Source organism: Lagenorhynchus albirostris, chromosome 1 (genome assembly GCF_949774975.1).
Source record: "Lagenorhynchus albirostris chromosome 1, mLagAlb1.1, whole genome shotgun sequence".
In the NCBI taxonomy this organism is placed as follows: domain Eukaryota; kingdom Metazoa; phylum Chordata; class Mammalia; order Artiodactyla; family Delphinidae; genus Lagenorhynchus; species Lagenorhynchus albirostris.
This window is the reverse complement of record NC_083095.1, coordinates 46,372,406-46,392,617: the sequence shown is the minus strand read 5'-3', so window position 1 is coordinate 46,392,617 and position 20,212 is coordinate 46,372,406. Positions and strand designations below refer to the sequence as shown.

General features: G+C 40.0%; 1 protein-coding gene across 2 annotated transcripts; it reads right to left on the bottom strand.

Annotated features, from left to right (window-relative positions):
* Positions 1-5,344: 5,344 nt before the first annotated feature.
* Positions 5,345-19,562, bottom strand: GMFB (glia maturation factor beta). 2 transcript variants are annotated; one of them, XM_060142383.1, is made up of 7 exons: positions 19,433-19,562; positions 14,741-14,837; positions 13,305-13,354; positions 12,348-12,397; positions 11,779-11,864; positions 10,666-10,739; positions 5,345-9,094 (listed from the first exon to the last, which is right to left on the bottom strand). In XM_060142383.1, the coding sequence occupies exons 1-7, from the start codon at positions 19,433-19,435 to the stop codon at positions 9,023-9,025; spliced, it is 432 nt and encodes a 143-aa protein (XP_059998366.1). In that variant the 5' UTR covers positions 19,436-19,562; the 3' UTR covers positions 5,345-9,022. The 2 variants fall into 2 exon arrangements, with proteins under 2 accessions (XP_059998366.1, XP_059998371.1); XM_060142388.1 differs by having other exon boundaries at positions 11,779-11,861.
* Positions 19,563-20,212: the final 650 nt, after the last annotated feature.

The window sequence follows — 20,212 nt, the reverse complement described above, 5'->3', positions numbered from 1 at the left end:
GTCCCCTGCATCGGCAGGTGGACTCTCAACCACTGTGCCACCAGGGAAGCCCCATCAGACTTCTTAACAGCACATTGAAGGTAGAAGGTGGAGGAGCAATGACCTTAAAATTCTGAGGGAAATTGATCCATCCTAGAATTTAATACCCAGAAAAGAGATGCCACTCTAAATTCAAATAATTTGAGGAGGTTTTGAAAAAGGGCTAATACTAAAGAGTGGAAAGGGATGCTGGAGTCCTCAAAGCTTTGCTATTCCCATCACCAGGCCCAAGGATGAAGAGGAGGTGGTGGTTACCAGGATTCAGAAAAAGCAGATCATGTAGAGAGAACTACCTTGAGTGCAGGAATGACTTTCAGTGGAGGGCCACAGCCTGTGGAGGAAGCCCTAACGGAGTGATGGAGGGAATAAATACCCTATCCTCACCCCCTATCCTTCTTAGAGATTGGCTGAAATCAAAAAGAAATCAGAAGGCAAAGGAGCCAGTTGATATAGTTTCTAAACATCAGCCGCCTTGAGGGCACAGACCAGGGTGGAGAAGGACAGAGAGTGGGTCTGGAGAAGCAAACCAAAACCATCTGGCACACCAGCCAAACCCCAAATTAACTGTGAGTATGGAGGAAACACATTTTCAGAAACACAAAAGCCCTCCTCCCATGTGCCATGAGCCTCAACGTCATGAGTTAACAAGACAGGGAATACATGGGATCCAACCGAGGGGCTCCAGCTGAGAAGCAAGAGGGGGAAACTTCAGGATGACATCTGGCCTCATACCTACAGAGCATCCAGTGTGTGTGCAGATCTAGAGGGAAGATGGGAGGCGGGGAAGTAGGGCTCCAAGGAGAAGAAGGGAACTGACAGCTTTTCCTATATGCTGAAGTATTGGGAAGAATTGCTCTAGGCCTTTTATTAATCTCTTGGGGTATTTGGGCAAAAAATAGCAATGAATACATTAAAAACTAAGAAAATGGGGGGAAATGATACTTATTAATCCAGTAAAACAAAATTTGTAGAAAGAGTAATCATGAAGAAACCCCCCAAAGACATCTAAAATCCAAAAGATGACCCGTAGGAAAGAATCATTGTTTGAATACTTGTCCCACTCTTGGAACCACAGCCAGTTGGTGTTAAATAAAGAAGCAATGACAACCAGAAGTAAGCAACCTACTCACCAGCAGCACGGGATGGATGCTCAAAGAAAGAACCCCTCTAGGAGAACAGAGGCAGCTTGCCCTGGGCAGGTGCATTAGCTAACACCTTTTCTGTCTCCTTCTTCCCCATCCCCAAGCCAGGGGGATAAGTGAGAAAGGCAGTGCAAGGGGACTGAGGACGGGTGCTCCCCACCACCGCCAGCCACAAGTTTAGCCTGTGCTGATGGGGAGAAAAGGTCTGAATCAAATCTGAGACGGAATTTTTAAAAGGAACAGAACGGAATCTTAGTAACAGAAAAGGCACTTTTAACAAATAAGCGACTGACATGTTATGGAAATATATCATTAAGGAAGCTTTCTAACCAGAGGGAAAAAGAGAGGTTTGACAAGGAACAGAGGTAACAGTTTTTTAAAAAACAACCCAAAATTTGTTATAATATTCCGTTTGAGAATCCTTCATCAGACCAGTTACATAAATTAGAAAAATATCAGATGGTGGTTAAGTGCTATGCAGAGAATGAGAACAGATGGGACGTGAGTATCAATGTGTTGCCACCTTAGGAAGGATGATAGGAAAGCCTCTGAGCGGCACCATTTAAGCTCAGTTCAGAATACAGGAGCCAGCCACAGGAATATTGCAGGGGAAGGGATGAGGGGTGTGCAGAGGGGAGAGCGGGCAATCTTCCCAGGAAGAAGCTACAGCTAGTGAGAAAGACTGAGCTTGCTGTTGGAGGAACAAAAATAAGGCAGCTTGGCTCAGGTGTAGTGGGCTAGAATAGGACAAAATGAGATCAGAGAGGTATGCAGGGCTAGATCTGAGAGCTGACCCTGATGGCAGAATGAGAGAGTTGTACAGTCCCTGACGACAGCAAGGCAAAGACACGTGTTTCTTGCAGGCCCTGCTCAAAATGCCAGACTGGAGAAACAAAGGGAGGGTACCAGAGTTGACTGTTAGAAGCCAAGAGCTGGGAGGGATGGTTGTAAAGTCACCAGCCATAGGGGGCATGACCCGAGTCAAGGGTCTTGCAGCCAAAGCCCCCACTGGGGGAATTGGCAAGAAACCCATGAAATCATTCCATGGGGGAAAAAAGGTGGTATTTGACACTGACCACGCCAGAGGGCGCCAACTCCAGGTTACATCTGTACCAGGTTAATAAGTCTTTTCCTTCTCCCTTATGTTGCCCATTTCCTCCAGTCTCCAAGGGCCCAAAAACACCTAGTGAATGGAGGAGCGAAGCAGGGCAATAATGCGGGACAGGCCACACCCTACGTCACACGGTGGGTTTCCCAGCCTGGAACAAGCTTGAAGGAGGCAGAGTAGAGGAAAGGGAGATGGGAGGGAGGGCGGGAGCTTTAAAGAAAGTAAGATGTTGAAGTTCTGACATTAGGCTAGACTGGAATTTGTACTACCTGAAAAACTGAGCATAATTCCATAATTCTTAAGAGCGACCAGAAAAGCTATGGAGCCAGAGAATTCCTCCAGAGACAAGAGAAGAGATAACCAAAAATGTCACAGGATTTCTCTGAGTGGTAGACCTTTTCTACCTTTTGCTTAGGGTTAGGCACTTAGTTGGCATTATGGAGCCATACTGCCATCGAGCAGAGATTGTTTCAGTCAAAGCCAGTTACCAGGTCTCAAGGGATGGAGACAGCCACAGGGCTGGAAGGAACTGGCCCCATGGGGACTGCAGGGGGTCGGCTGTTTTGTCCTGAGTCCCCATGGGGACTGCGGGGGGTCGGCGGGGTTGGTTGTTTTGTCCTGAGGGTTGTTTTGTCCTGAGGTTGTTTTGTCCTGAGGGTTGGTTGTTTTGTCCTGGGCAATGGGCTCCTGGCCGTAAAGTTTGTGTGTGTGTGTGTGTGTGTGTGTTTTAAGAAGATGCTATATTTAGTCCAACAAACAGCAGACTTCATGGTTTAAATGGCATTTGAGATGCTTTTTGAAGATCACTGGTTTTGGCAGGCAGCAGCAGCATGGGGAAGAGGTGTTTCTGTTGGTGGGGGACAGGGCCAGGGCATGTTTGTATAAAAGTTGGGCTGGAGATGGTGTAAGTGTAGGGAATAGGGGCAGATGAAACCAGAGGTAGCACTGGGGTTAGGTACTTTATGCAAGTGAACAGACATGTCCATATTGACTTAAATAATGGAGGGTTTCTAGTAAGGATAGACACGCAGAGGAACCCAGAAAAAGCTGACCAACCAACCAGGCCTCAGAACGAGGGGGACTCTGAAGAGTGGCCCTAGGAACCTAGAAGCCAGGAGGGTGGCCCTTCAATTCAGGGCTCCATCTTTAACATGATTCAGCTGCTCACTGCACACCTGCTTCATTCTATACCTCCCCAGCTGGCATCTTCTTTCCCTCTGCTCTGTAGGTTGCACTTGGCCTCTTCTCCATCTAACAGCGTTCTTCCAAGTTCAGCTCCCACTGCTAATGGCCTCATTCAAGAGAATGAGATCATCGTCCCAATATCAGGAATTGAACTATAATTGAATTGTACCTCTTTATAAAGTAACAAGACTGACACCAGGAAAGCAATTGGCCCAGCTCAGTGTTTGGTACCAGTTAGGCAACATCTTAGAGGCTGGTGGCCCTTGGGAGAGATCCTGTGTGTACTGACGATGGGGAGGGAGCTGCAGACAGGAGTACAGCCATGTGGGACAAACCATGGCTGCCTAAAGGCTTGCCCCTTCAGCAAGGAGCAGTGGCAGGGGTATTTCTACCTAACAAAGGTTTGTGGTGTATTGGGATCCGCCATCCATTACAGGTAAGGAATAGGTCACAATACTGCAGGACTTAATTCCAGGGTAACAGAATCTATACTTAATTGTGTAGGTAACAGTGTCTAGAATCCACCGCCCCCCCCACGTCCCCATCCCCACTCCTACCCCCACTCGCTGACACACACACACACACACACACACACACACACACACACACACACACACACACACACACACACACGGCCTTCCCCCTGCTTTGTCGGGGCAGCACAAGGTGGCTTTTGGATGCAACCTAGACATTCCGCTTTTTCTTTCCTGTAATTGGAAGAGAGGGTTATCTCAGCAGGGAGCTTTTCATGTAGCCTAGGCGCAGATCTCAAGCAAAGGATGAGAGAACTCCCTGATGCTCAGCGATAAGATCTTTCCTCTAACTGGCTTCCCAACATAGCTAAAAATATACCGCACAAGGAGAGAGCATCCACTCAGGGTGCGCCCTCATGCAAATGAGAGTGGGCCCTCACTGTGAGGGTAAGTGATTAGAAATACTTTTTTTTTTTTTTTGCGGTACGCGGGCCTCTCACCGCTGTGGCCTCTCCCGCTGCAGAGCACAGGCTCCTGACGCGCAGGCTCAGCGGCCATGGCTCATGGGCCCAGCCGCTCCGTGGCATGTGGGATCCTCCCGGACCGGGGCACGAACCCGTGTCCCCTGCATCGGCAGGCGGACTCTCAACCACTGCGCCACCAGGGAAGCCCAGGAATGCTTTTTGATGCTGAAAACTGAAAAGGACAAAAAGACAATGTAGGTGAAAAAATTTAGGAGCTGGCCGTCTGAGTAGCTAAGTGGCTAAATTTGAGAAATAAGGAAGATGTTTCCTCTGGCCAATTCTCCTTGTGAGATTCTTGAATATAGGAAGGCAAAAACAGCTCCTTTCACAACGGTAAACCAACTGTGACTACTACATAGTCAACCACAAGAAGTATATGGTAAAGTCTAAATACTACGTTAAGTACTGTTGACTTGTATTCATTCAATAGATACCCACGACACACAAACCACGGACAACAGTCTGTGATATAGGCAGAATGGGTCTTTAACGGACGTTTAATAAATGGTGATAAACTATATTCAATAAAAGATCCTTCAATTTAATTTGATTTCTTACAAAATACACAGACCCTCTAACTTAGTCTTCCCTTTGAAAGCAAGTGTTCATCATTTGAAATAATGCCCTCTGCCCCTACAAACAAACCATTTTAGTATCAGACCAAGTTTTAGAAATTTTTATAATCTCGTTATATTTTCCCTCCCCCGTTCCTACTTTTGCCAACTGATCCACTTATTTTGCCTCTCGGTTTTTCCAGATAAAGTAAACAACTGAATCTGTGTGGTTCACACAGATGCCACAAGTGAGCCAGGCAGGTAATAGTAAATAACAACAAAAGGGAAAGGAGGCAAGTAAACAATGAAAAGCTGTAAGTCCTTTCATGTTAACATTTTATTTAAACCAGTACAAGCACCATGCTTAACAGAAGACTGTCCAAAATAAACATGCAATATGAACTCGCACAGACTGAAACCACAGCTTCAGAAGTTGTGCCAGCTGTTGATTTTGTTAAACGATGACAGGAAACTGTTAAAATTCACAAGACTAAACCATTAATGTTTCAAGCCTCCTGAACGAGATTACATTGGACCACCTAAATCAGTGGGAACTACCCTGGCATGTTAGTGATCTCAAACAATATTCAAGTAATTACACGTGTATGAACTATACTCCAAAAAGCAAGAAAACACAGTTTCTATCACAACCTTAATGTAGTTGTTTTAAATATCATAGGGAGATGATCACTGATTTGAAATGTCAAATGGCATAATAAGAAACAAATTTCTCAAGAATATTCAACTTGGGAGCACTGATGTTAAGTGGCCTAAAAGAGTTACATTGTTCCAGAAATACAAAATAAGATTCGTCCAGAAATGTTTGAGACACTTCTTTACGTAAGTTGTAAAGGCTCAAATTCTGTAGATTCCAGTACTATCAGTCTATTGAACAAACAGGGAAAGCAACCATACTAAGAATATTTGAATTGATAGATTACGAGTTACTCTCTACCTTCCACCAAATGTCAGCATTTAAACTCTTATGAAAATATCTTTTCATCACTAGTCCACATTATGGATTAATGACATTGCTCGTGTTTTAAGGTAGTCCAGACATATTTTTAAGAACCCCTTCCTTACTATCTATATGAGTGGGGAACAAAGACAGCCAAATTTAATTTGGCAATAAACTCCTTTAACTGGAAAATTTTTAAAGTGTCAGACCAGGATACAGTTTATGGCTACGTTCGACTCCTGAAAATAGGAGACAAAAAGGGAGAGAAAAGTGCTGACATTTTGCTACAAAGATCATTTAGTAATGACAATACAAAATTCAGCAACACCCTCTTAAACAAGAGTATGTTTAACTGCACTAGGCATTTAGTAAACTTTTTAGAAATAGACAATTTGAACATTTATTTTAGAAGTCAATTAAACAAAAACAGCCAAACAACTTTTTTCCTAACATAATTGCTTCAATACCAGAACAAAGTGAATACTATTCAAAACTCTTTGACATTTTGGAATTTCAGCATAGTCACCTGAGAACAGTTTTCTTCATATGTCATTTATGTTGCCACAAAAATCATACTAAAAAACATGCTGTGATTACGAGTCAGTTCTATTTTGACAACATTAGATGCTATGCAGAACTTATACAAGGCCAACAATTTCAAAACTAATGGTGACTTAGAAGACCATGAAGGAGGTTCCCAGGAAAAAAGCTGCTGCCAAAAAGGAAAGATGAAGTTTGAAGGCTGAATGGGAATGGCTGTACCAGAAATGGAATGTAAAAACTGGAATTACAAAATCTGGAGTTACTATTAGCGAGAAGGCAGAAAAAGAGATTGAATAGGAAATATACTCAAAAAGAACAATGCAAAATTTGGTTAGATGAAAGGGAAATATATATAAAAAACAGAGAACACTCTAGGACAAGGAATCTATAACTCTCCCTATAGGACCAAGGAAGTGAAAAAAATGTTCTACTGATCCCCTAACCTCATCTATTGTCTTGCAAAAATACATGTTATCGATAAGGAGTCAGACAAGCTCAAAAAAGCATGGTTTATCACAGTTCTTTGTCCCTGTTAGAGAACAGGGGAGCTAAGAGTTCTGTGTATGGAGGTCAATATTATCTGACATTATGGAGGACCTTCCAATTAAATTTAAAAGAAAACACCTAAAACATGCAAGACAAAATAAGGAACCTCACTAAAAAATACATTCTTGCAGCCCTAGATTCTCTTATTGCTGCGAACCTGATGAAACAAAATCTCATTTCCTTCATTCAAAAACATTAGAAGAAGTGTCCAGTCACCTGGATTACATTTGCATTTCTGCAGAATTATAAGCATTATTCTCCAATATCAAAATAGCTGTTTAAAGAATTCTTAAACATCCTGGGTGAAGTTCTCTCTCTCAGGAAATTGGAATAAAGAACCCTTCCCATTCATTAACCAAAACAAATACCCCCTCTAGCACTTCCTCATCTCCAACTAACTTCCTATTGCTTCCTGTTTTTTAGATTAGTGAAGCCAAACAGTGTTGGAATAGAAGATTCAATATTGTGAAAATTCCAACTATCTTCACCTCTTTATTAAAGTTGGCACAGAAAGCTTAAAAAAATGCAAAGCACATATGAATGGGAGATACGCCAACATTAAAAAAAAAGCCTTTGCTAGTTTTGAAATGATTAAGATATTCTTAATAAAAGAATTCACTCATCAAATCTGGGTAGTCTTTAGAGTCTCAAGACCTTTTGTCAAATTAATGTCAAGATAAATAATGTCAAGATAATGTCAAGATAACAGTTACTCATATGTTTTTAAAGTACACTATATATCAGAATCCTTGCTTTAATGATGCCAAGGATGCCATCATCTAACAAGACAGGTGTCCAGTTTAGAGTATCTTCTGACATTTAGGATGTAAGATGAGATTTCTATTGATGTGTTAATGTTATTAACTATGGCCAAGGTTTTAAGATAACCATTTTTTTTCTATGGCACAAAACTAATCACAAATATGCCCCAAATTATAACTCTCAACTGCCATATATTCACCAATGCAAGTAGATAGTTGGAATTTTTAAAATATCAAGTTGATTTTATTACAAATTCCAGATACACATATTAGAAAATTGTTTTACTTGGACCCTTCACAAAAGTATTAATTTCACCAAATCTGGAATACTGGCAGAGTGTAGAAGTCTTAAACTAAATGTAAAGCTAACAAAGGCACAGTATTAACACATGTAAAATAACGAGCATTCACAGGACGACATTAAGAGGTGCTTTATAAATAAAGTGTTATTAACGTAGATTCAAAACTATCTAGAAATGACACAACCAGGAATGAGGCCCTTAATTAGTTACAATCCATCAATTTCTAAGACTAAAATGCTATTTTCCATAAGAAGAGAACCTAATAGTCATAACTTTATTATAAAATCTAACTTCCAGACCTTAAGAACAAGCAATTGATGAAAAGTTTCTGGACTTGATTAAAAGGATACAGAAAATTAAGAAGGCATGGAATTGATGAAAAAAATGCTTGTAATGCAGATTATACTATAGTAAGTTATTATTCATGGCTCAAAATTGGGTCACTCAAGTCTTTTATCCCAAATTGATTTCAAAGATTTGACAAGTGATAATATGCTATTTTCATATATAAACTGCTAATATCCAGTATTTGTCAAAAGGAGGCAACTGTTGTCTATCACAATCTAATACCCACTTTCCAATGGTGTCTGTAAATAGTAACAAATTCTGAACCATAAGTTGTAGAAATTAGTCACAAGAGTGCAAAAAGTCCCTGGAGAGAAGTAGTCCACCTAACAATTACAAATATAAGGAAACACTTTACAAAGTTTCATTACTATGAAGATGATTTCCCCTTTGTTCAAACTTTGAACAAATGAAGAATTTTTCTTTACTGCAGGTAACAGACTGTAAATAACAGTGCATTTTTAGGCATAAATAAGTATTTATGTCTGGTTCCAGTATGGTCAGGTTAATACATAAATACTTTAGAAACACACAAGTTCACATTAGTGGAAAAATCCAAGTTTCTCACGTAACCATTCTTCAGTTAGGTCTTCGGTATTTCTTATTTCAAATACCTTAAGAAAAAAATCAAATATTTTGTATATTTGAGTATTAAATACCAAATTCTCCTTCCTTTCATGTTGGTCATGACTTAATCTGTGTAAATTAGATATACCTTTACATTTCTTTAAATGCTAGGGCCTCAGTTACCAAAGTTTAGCAATCAAGACAGCATAAAATCAAAACTCTTAAAAGCACAAATCTACAAATGTTCTAAAAGAGTAGTTCTGTAAATATTATCCACTAAAAGAGAGAGCCAAGTATACACACTTAAAATCAATCCAGTTAGGAACTGGAAGAGCAGGTGCTGATCCTTCACAGGTGGAGGGAATACAGCTCTTTTTATAAGGATAGATTAGTGGTCCACAGCCACAAATCTCTAGCCAGAATCTGAACACACACAGGCCCAGAAAGTATAACGGCTATAAAAAGACAATTTGTGTAAGACAATGTAATAGAGCAGAAAGGATGGCATTTGAGGCCAGATGAAAGTTTGAATCCTAGCTCTGAAATGTACTAATATACAACCCTAGGCAAGTCATTCATCCTCTGAACCTCAGTTTTCCCAGATAAGAACAGGAGTTTCACCATCAACTTACAGAGCTATGGTGAGGATTCAATCAGATTATTTGTAAAAGTAACTTGTAAATTGTAATGCCTTAATTCCAGCACTTTAGGGCAGGCCTAGGATTAGAGCAGACATGAGCCTGTTAACAGAGCTCCTTCCTAACCACCCAATCCCCTTAGAGCAACTCCAGCATATTCCCGTGGTACAAATGAGGATACGTGGTGTCTATAAGTTGGTGGTATCAATGACAATCATGTGGGCTAAAGGGAAAAAGCAGAGGGCACTTAAAAACATCACCTGGGTTGATAATTAAGCACCCAAGGGGAAAACCCTGCTCTCCTTAAAATAAAAACTGAAAGGAAATATTATTTAATACCATTCCAGTGATGTAAAATTCTATTTCAAAATGTTAAATGTATATACTTTTTCAACTCAAACTAATGCATGGAAGTTAAATAAAGTTTGAAAGCAAGTACCACTCTTACCTTTAACCTTCAAAAATGCCATAAAACAATGGGAACATGTTAAATCTTGAAGCAGGTGTCTCATATGAAACAGAATGTTCTAACTTAATAAAGCTAATACGTATTCTTAAAATTTTAATTTTCGATTTGGAAACAATACAGTTAACTGCATAGCATGGAATTCCTGCACAGAATTTGGTTCATTTAGTCTATGGTAAAGGGCCCAGAGAAGCTTCAAATGCTGCATTTATCTACTAGAAATTACATTATGGAAGATGAAAAATTCTCAATAGATTGAGTAGTTTTCTAAAGCTGCCTATATTTTGAATATGAGTTCTTGTAATCAACTTATAATTTTCACCCCAAAAACACACTTTTGGTTAAAGACTTCTATCATTCTATTTCCAACTAATAAAAAGCTCTAGTTTACTGCTCTGTTCTAAATAACTTTCACCTACATAAAGAAATACTTAACTCTTCAGATTACTTGGGTATTGCTCTATTTACAAAGGGAAAAAATTGTCTCAACAAGTTAGTCAAATATAAATGCCACCTTGGTGAGTTCAGCTGTTTGGACTAGCTTATTCTTACTCCCAGCATACATCATCTGTTGTTCAGGTTTACATCCTGGAAGAGACAGATCAGAGTAGAAATGAGACTTAAATTTTGAAAGAGTGATGAGTTTTCATTATTTACTTTATAAAAATGACACATTTAGGATTTCCTATGCTATCAAGTTTACAAAAACTTCTGTCTGAATGTGTAAAGGCTGTATTTTGAGTCTTACACTGCATACTGCCTGCACAAAGAGAAACAGCTATATTACTAATGAACAAGGCTTTAGGTCAGCAAAAATAAATGAGGCTAGATCTCTAAAGATCTTGACTTTTAGAGCCTTGCAAATACTTTAAAACTTTTCAGCACTTAGTTTTGACGGTAAATATCAAGATGAATTTTACAAAGGCCTAATACATATAGGTTTGGGGATGCTGTTGGGTCAGTAGTGTCAGGAGACTGACTCTGAAAAAAGGTTACGGTCTGTTTACGTATTAATTAAAAAATAGACTGCAGTATATTTTAAGTGCTACATAAATGATACAAATAATAAAGTTCAGGGAGGAGTTCAGTGAGCAGAAACTTTATTGTGGGCTTGAATGGTGGTGGCAGTGGGAGTTCTGGTGATAATGGATACTTTAAATACCAATAAGCCATTTTAATATCCAATGTAAGCTACTCTGGGACTATTTTCAAGATTATAGGCATATCACTGGTAACTACTATTTTAAAAATAAACACCAAATATATATCATAATCATACACATAGTTCACATACTTATAAATAAAATTAAAATACAGAAGAAAATGCACTTTTGATATTTTAAAATGTCATTACATTTTCCTTAAAATCAATTCCTTAAAACATCTGTACAATTTGACCTAACTACACTTCTAGGAATCTATCCTAAGAAAAGCAAGTTCTAAGAGATGATGCTTTATAGTAACTTCCTTTTAGGGATGCATTCATGTGTGTATGGGCGTGCGCACATACTGCAATTTAGGTTATTCAACACTTTTCCTCCTTAAAACGAGCATAAAATTTGTCTAGTATAAAAATGGTTTAATTTGATCAGAACCAAATATGCACTATTTAAAGAAATTCACTTACCAACAGGACTGGAGAAAATAAAGCACAGAGGGTATGAAACTCTTCCATCATCATGTTGATACTTATAACTATATACAATGAAGGTTTTTCTCAAGTTAAGGAAACTAAAATTACTGCTCTGTTTGAGACAAGTACTTATCAACAAAGTTCTGAAAGAAAACACGCACCAGGGGAGCTAGTGGGTGGCAAATTTCTATCCTATCCATTTAGGCCACACCTTCATTATTCATTATCTTTCCACAAAATTATAAATGGGCCCCCCGCCAAAAGTTATAACATCTTATACTCTCTCACAAATAAATTTATTAAAAGTATAGATTTAATACGGATTTTTTCTTTCTCAATTTTTATTATAAACATGTAATAATAAAAGGAACTTTTAAAAAATATTAATTTTTTGGTTCTTTTCCAATATGAGCATACATTTTATTGAATAATTTGGTCATGATCATGGTGTAGAAGAAAATTTTGTAAAATATGTCTTTTAAAAGTTGAACAAATGAACTTCATAAATAAAATGGTGACCACTTAAAAAAACAAATCTTTCTAAAGCACTAAGAAAAGGATATCGAGGTTGTCGTTCAGGTAGTTCATCTTTAAGTTCATCTGGTGAAATGCCCTGGAACCATAAAGAAAACAACTTTTAAACATTTTCTTACCCATAAATTCTTAAGAGATATACCAAGCACCTATTCTACTAATAGGTATAAATTCATAACCTTATACCACAACATAAAATTTTATTTTACTAAATTGTACATAAGCTGAGGTTATTAAAACCTCAGTGCAATGAAAGCCTACTCCAGCCCACTCAGTTTAGCTCTGTGTATTAACTAAACATGGGGCTGAGAGGCAGAGTAGTCTATGCTCATGTTCCAATTGTCAGGAAATACTGAGTGAGATAAGCCAACTCCTCAGAGCAACAACAATATCTGATTTAGGGGAAAAAAGTTAATTTCTTTTCACTCTAAATTAGTTACTTGACAAACTAAATACTTAGGTTAAAGGGCTTTACTTTTTAATTACTGGCCAACCAATTTAGAAGCAAGTTATAAAGCTGATTCAGTTTTGGGGCTTCCCTGGTGGCGCAGTGGTTGAGAGTCCGCCTGCCGATGCAGGGGACATGGGTTCGTGCCCCGGTCCGGGAGGATCCCACATGCCGCGGAGCGGCTGGGCCCGTGAGCCATGGCCGCTGAGCCTGTGCGTCCGGAGCCTGTGCTCCGTGACGGGAGAGGCCACAGCAGTGAGAGGCCGGCGTACAACAAAAAAAAAAGTTGATTCAGTTTTTACCAGACATATAGCCCTAACTTCTACTACTTATTACCCAGGATTTCATTAATGTTTTATGGAAGGTGATTATATTACCAAGACAATGCACTACACAATAATTAGCACATGCTTTTCATGCATAATGATCATGTCTAAAGGTTTAGAACTCGCTTTAGAAGTAACTGTAACTAATATAGCATCTTTTGGGCAATAATAATTGCTTAATGATAAAACTATATTTAGCTGATCCAACAAACCTCAAGCTCTTCATCCAGCACCACCAGGCGTTTATCCTTATCAATTTTCACTAAAATAAAAATATAGTATGAGTAAACTGTGATTCTGATGTGACTTGATCTACCCAACCCGCAGAGTCCTAGCCCTTTTTTTGGCATCCAAAATTAAAACAGGAAGAAACACAAGCATAAAACACAAGCTTGACTCTACAAGCAGTCAGCATTTAAAAGCTTTTACCCAGAATTCCCAGCACCTAATTTGCTAATTTAGAACTTTATGTCAACTCCTTACATTTACTGTGTATATGAAGAACTTCGTAACTCAAATGCACTTCCTAGATGATAAGAAAAGGTCTGAAAAGGTCATTGTGACTGAGACTGGTTTATTGCACATGGTTAGAATTGCAAGCAAAATGTGGACCAAGGGTCAGGACAGAACAACCGCCAGATTCCCAGCTTCTCCAGAGTCAGGATTTCATGGTGCAGTATGAGTATTCTGAGAAAGTGAATTACCAAAGAGTAGTGATATCTCTATTAAAATACATGCAACAGAGCCCAAAGCCAAACTGAAATACGTTTAGATAATCTATGCCTATATTCTTTTCCGTTACTCTGAAAAGTTATCTAATTTTTTATTTTGCACTAATTTCATAGTAAATCCTGTGAGACACAATATGATCTCAAATAGCTTTACTCTTTGTGGCAAAGTGGCACTGACGCACATTGTCACTTTAAAGAACTGTATGCCTACGTTGTAGTATTTGTTTGTAAAAGAACCATAATTCAACAAGCTGTCACCACCTCATTAATTCACATCTGCCAGATGCATCTGTTAACAGTATATAGAGTTTTACATTCTCACCCCCTCATTCTTCCTTTATCTTTCTAAATCACTACCCACATATTAAATATTACCTAAGAATATAAAAGAAATCTGCATAACATCACATACAGTTCACAGTGGAAGAGGCAATATACAAATCATTCTTTCTACTGTCAAAAGTCAGTGACACTTAAAAGTACTCTCCATGAAACTAGAGTTCAAGTCTACAATTGAATTAAGACCTCAAATCACTTTGAACATAATGCTGAACTGTACCACTTTAGGTGTAGGCAAAGATGTCTGTCTGAGGATTAATGGCCAGGCTATTTTTAGTCCCCTGAGAAGTTAAAGGATGGAGTTGGATGGGTCACTACAAATGACCAAGTGACCAAGAAGATGATCATCTTCTCCAGAGCTGTGTAGGCAGCTGAGGGCGGAGGCAGGACACTCTGCCTCTGTTCTGTTACAGTAGCTGCTACTTTTTAAAGTGACCTAACAGATGGGGGCTGGTGGGGGGGGGAATTAAAACTGGAGGAGGTAACTTTCTAAAGGTTCAGGTTATTCAATGTAGCTATAGGATAAAGCCAAACTCCAAACTAAGACCATGTAACGGAGACAATCGTTTTTAGCTTACTTATAATGGCAGCATTGTTCGTCTCTTTGCGAAAACGAAACTTTCTCAGCTTTTCCACTAAATCTTCAGCAACATCACAAACTACCAAAGACTCACTCTAGAAAAGACAAAAATCATGTTATCAAATGCCATGACTTCAATATACATATGTACATGTTAAAGTTATAAAACCTAATACCTTTATGAAGGTATACTGACACCTACAAATGTCATAATTATGTGAAAGTATTAATGTGAAACACACGAACACTTAAAGAGCTTTTAAATCTACCAAGCTTTGTATCTACGTTATTAAATTATACACATTTGTTCATCTTATATGTAGGGTATACTTTCTCTTTGGCTACTAAATATCTCAAAGAACTAGACACATAATAATGTGCAATTTCATCAGAACTGTAGAGGAAGGGAAGAATAAGGGAAAAGTCAAGGATCATTGCTGTTAGAAAGTATAGTATTTTTGCACTATGCAGCAAGAACAGGAAAATCATCTTATTACACTTAGAGTTAATAAGGCCTTAGTTCATTTTTGAGTCTCACAACTATGAAAAAATAAAAAGAAGCAAAAGTTATGAAAAATAAACCATAGGAGTAAAGACCGATTACATTTTATATCTTAATTAAATGACTACACAGATCAAAAAAAAGGAGCTATTAAGAATTATGAAAGCAAAACCAGATGAAACAAATATAAACACTCAAAGAACCTTTTATAAATTATGAATAAATATTAGAAACTCTTCTCCAGAAATCTGGCAAGGAAATTATCAAAAGCACTCTTCTGGGCTTTCCTGGTGGCGCAGTGGTTGAGAGTCCGCCTGCCGATGCAGGGGACACGGGTTCGTGCCCCGATCCGGGAAGATCCCACATGGCCGCGGAGCGGCTGGGCCCGTGAAGCCATGGCCGCTGAGCCTGCGCGTCCAGAGCCTGTGCTCCGCAACGGGAGAGGCCACAACACAACAGTGAGAGGCCCATGTACCGCAAAAAAAAAAAAAAAAAAAAAAAAAAAAAAAGCACTCTTCTTTTAGTGGTACAAATGCACTATTGATTGCAAGCATGTGGATGGAAATCTTTTTCTTTAATGTGTAAACTTTGAACACATACAAAAGTAGAGAATAGTATAGTGAAATCCTATGCACTTAACACTCAGCTTCAACCATAATCAACACATAGCTAATCTTATTTCATCCAAAAACCTCAATACTGCCCCCATGGACCGTCATATAGGAAAGGCCCAAAGTCATTTTAACTATAAATATTTTAATATGTATTAATAAAATGACAGTATGTGCCATTAAAAACATAATGACAATAACATTATCTCACCTAAAAAAAAACTAATAAATTCCAGTGAATTATTCAAGTAGAGTTCAAAGTTCAAATTTCCCTATTGTTTTTTTTTTTTTTTTCTTTTTTAACAGTGAGTTTGATTGAGTCAGGTTCCAAACAAGGTCCACATTCTTTGGTCTCTTCATATATGGGTCTCCCCCCACCACCCACTTCTTCAGAAAATTATAAGTGTTTTGAGACCAATGCCAAAATACATGTCTCATTACAATCTGAAAGAATTAAGGCTTCAAATTTTAAGTTAAAAGGAAAATTTAAGAAAAGCCGGCTTTTTCATCCTGTGTTGGGTAAATAAGAGCATATGTTACAACAGTAAATAGCTATCAATTTTAAGTTGTCCTTTAAATTCATAACACTGGTAACATATAAGTTATGATATACCATAGGATGTGCTATTTATACAATTAGAAAGTACATCCCACCAATACATATTATCCAATAAATTAGGTTCCTGTAGGAGTCATGTATGTCCATCCTTTTACTTCTCTTTAGAGAAAGAAATGCTAAGTCATATGGAGCTTCCTGAATGCAGTATTCAAGCCTAGTCTATTTTTTCCTATCTTTCAAGAAAGAGATATAAATCAGAAAACTAGAATTTCCAATCTTTCATCAACCAAAGATAGAACCCTTTAGTAGAAACTAATAAATACTTTACATTTTTGTAGGCAAAGAGCAATTTGTCATGAGTCTTATCTTACAGTTCTGATACCCAGAGCTGCCTGTGCAATCCTGACACTCTAAGAATAGTAAACCAAGTGAAAAACATGCTGTGATTTAATCTATATTGCTTTTTTTTTTCATTTTCACCCCTCCCAATACCTTAATAAGGCCAAAAATTCCTTCCTACAAGAAAAAGGACCACGGCTCAGCCAACTCTAATGCTTCCAGTCAACAGAAGCATTTAAAAATCAGTATAACACCCTGAAAACAACACTGTATGGTAAATATTAACATACAAAGTGGAGAGTTGAACTCAAGTGGTCATCTATTGGATAATCCACACAATGAACATTTAATGAGTGTTGGCACGTGCTAAGTGCTAGGGATACAATGATATAAGATAAATAGATTAAAACTATGGGCCCCTCAAGGAGCTTATAAAGTCTATTAGAAAACAGACGTACATAAAAATCATCAGGTAAAAAAATATACATTTGTTTGTACCTAGGATAAGAGCTGGAAAGGAGAGAAACTTGATGTTATGAGAACTTATGACTAGTGGACAACAGCATGGTTACAGGAGACTTGCCTGAAAAAGGCATCTAAGGGACCAAAACTGCCTATGTAAAGGCCCTTTGATTAAAGTGAGCACAGCACATCTAAGATAACGAAAGGCCAGTGTGACTCAAGCACAGAGAACGAGCTGTAACACGTACAAGAGGAGGCTGGCAGGGGCTGGACCACATAGGGCCCAGTGGGTTATACTAAGTATTTTGGTCTCTATCCTATGAGCAAAGGGAAGCCACTAAGGTGTTTTAAGTAGGTGGTGACAGGGAAAGTGATCAGATTGCATGCAGGAAACAGGCAGTGCACCTGGATGAATAGACCAAGACTAGTTAACTGACAAGCCTAGTCCAGGTGAGAGACGAAAAGTAGCTTAGACAGACTGATGAGGATAAAGAGAAGCAGGTGAATTCTGTTAATAATTGTTAACGTGTATTAAAGGCTATGAGAAAACACTGTGCTATGTAATTTACATGGATCTCTCTTCATCCTCAAAACAATCCCATTAGATGGGTATTACAGTATACCCAATTTGCAATAAACTTATTAATATGATTTAGAGAGGTTAAGTATATTCCCCAAAGTTATGCAACTAGGGGAGCCAGGACTCAAGCCAGACAGCCTGACTTTAGCCCACACTTAACCACCACAAAGGAGCTGGTGACAGACAATACTGGGAGGGGTGGATCGGTAAAAAAGGTGACTCCTAAGCTTTTTGGCTTGTGTAAGACTTAAACAGTGCTACCTTTCACTAAGTTAAGGAACACTGAGGAACACCAGGTTTGAGGGGAAGGAGATGAGTTCTATTTTGGACAAACTGAGGGGGCTTTGAGGCACTCAAGAGGGGAAAAGCTTCCCAGGGGATGTTAACTAAATAGTGGGATATAAATATCTGTGCTGGATCTCAGAAGCAAGGTCTGCACTACAAATTCACAAGTCATCTACATATAGGTAAGTGGTAATTGAAGCTATGAGTGCAGGTAAGAAACGAAGGAGAAAAAAATACAAAATGTTAAATGAAGCATTAGGATGGAGCCTAGGACTCCTACTTGTGATCTACAGGATAGGAGAAATGCATGGGACACAGACAGACCAACAGGAGACGACGTAGGAGAAAAACCAGTTCTGTATCCTAGAAGCCAAGGGGGAAGCATGAGGGAAGAAAATGCTTCAAAGAGGGGAGCGTGATCAACACCCAGAATGCAGCTGAAAGGTCAGGAAACGTGAGAATTGAAGAGTGAGTCCCTTGGATTTAGTGACCAAGACAAGATCTATTCGATGGAAGTGGGTTGAGCAATGAGTGGGAGGTCAGAGAATAGAACAGTGGGAGTTTTGTGTTTTGCTTGTAATTAAAGACACGAGAAGCATATTTTAAAACCCGATGGGGAAGATGCAGGAGATCCTCGTTGGGTAACTAATTTAATTCTACACTTTATTTTTGAGCGCGGGGTCTAACCCATACGAGACGGAAGCCAAAACCCCCAGACCGCGCAAAACTAAGATTTTGACAGTTACTTTAAGGCCAAGGGTCAAAGCACTGGGTCAAAAGATTTCCAACTGCCATAACTCGAAGAAAGCATGGATAAAGAGAAATCCTTAGAGACAGGCCAAGGGAAGGAGGAAAAAGAAACTAAGGTGAGGCCGAGAGAATGGAGTAAGAATTCGAGCCCTTCCCCGCAAAGGCGGCCAGGCCGAAAGTGCTCGGCGTCCGCCGGCCCTTTGGGCCTGGCCCGGCCCTGGGAGAAAAGCCGGCGTTTGGGGGAGCCCTCGCCTGGGCCAGACCCACGGCCCCTCCGACCCTTCAGCGCAGCAGCAGCTAAAACCTTCCATCCAGAAGGACCCGGTGAGAATCACCCACCCGCGCTGGTCGCACCCTAGTCGCCAAGCCCGCTGGACGATTCGACCCCGGGCCCGGCAGGAGGATGCTGCCCTTAGGCGAGGCGGCAGCGTCCGCGGGCGGAGGCCAAGACTCAGACTGGGGGTACCCACCAGCAGCCGGGCCGGAAGCGGCGCCGACCCACCCCGGGCGCTGCCCGCCGAGACCGGTTCTGGCAAACAGGAAAGCCCGGCGGGCTGGCCCAGCCCTCCGGCCGGCCCCCACCCTCCCCGGCAGCAACTCACCATTTTCCTTCCGGCCGTCAGCAGCCTTTCGCCTTCCCTCGGGTCCCTTTAAGAATGGCACGACAGCCGCCTCCCTTCCTGCCCGGCGCCAGGCAAAGCCGCCCCCACCAAGCTACGCGGCAGCGGCAGGCCGGCACGTGACGGTGGACGGCGGGCTGCGCGGCTCAAAATTAGCCGAAACGCGAGCGCCCGCTTGCTCTTCAGCCACCGTAAGGGAGGATGCCCTGTCTGATTGGGAGTGGACAACCGTGCCAAAATACACTCTTAAAACTCAAGCCAGTTTTTGCTTCCTTTTAACTTTCCTCTGAGATCAATTTCCTGGTGACATGATTAAGTCAACGATTTCAGTGGTAAATGTGTGCGTTAACCCTGGCTTCCCTCCCACCCTTTCCGGAACCCTACCCCAGACTCCCACCAGCTTCTGGGACTTGATTAATACATTTCTTTTCTCAATGGTGTTTATTTATTGAAGTATGATTGAATGATGATTGATGTCTAGATGAGTGCTCTCATCTAGAGCCGTTGTCTAATCGCACATTAAGAAGTTTCTGTAGGAGGTGCCGACTTACTGGAGCAAGTTTACTTTTGAATGTGGTGGGGAAAGTAGTTTAGAAGAAGTAAGGTTCGAACTCAGAATGCATACAGGTGCCTTCAATGAAAGAAGCTGCCTGAGGCAAGGTCTCACGGTGTTTACAGCTTATCCCCAGCTGCTAGCATGACGCCCCATCCATAGTAGATGCTCAATTCATACCGAAAGAGTGAAAGAAGCAAAGAAAAAGA

What these genes read in the sequence shown, in the direction of transcription:
- GMFB (XM_060142383.1), bottom strand. An exon ending in TGCTGGATGAAGAGCTTGAG is followed by an intron (nt 12,398 to 13,304) that starts GTTTGTTGGATC and finishes TTATGGTTCCAG; the next exon opens with GGCATTTCACCAGATGAACT. An exon ending in AAACAGCTGAACTCACCAAG is followed by an intron (nt 9,095 to 10,665) that starts GTGGCATTTATA and finishes TTTTTTCTTAAG; the next exon opens with GTATTTGAAATAAGAAATAC.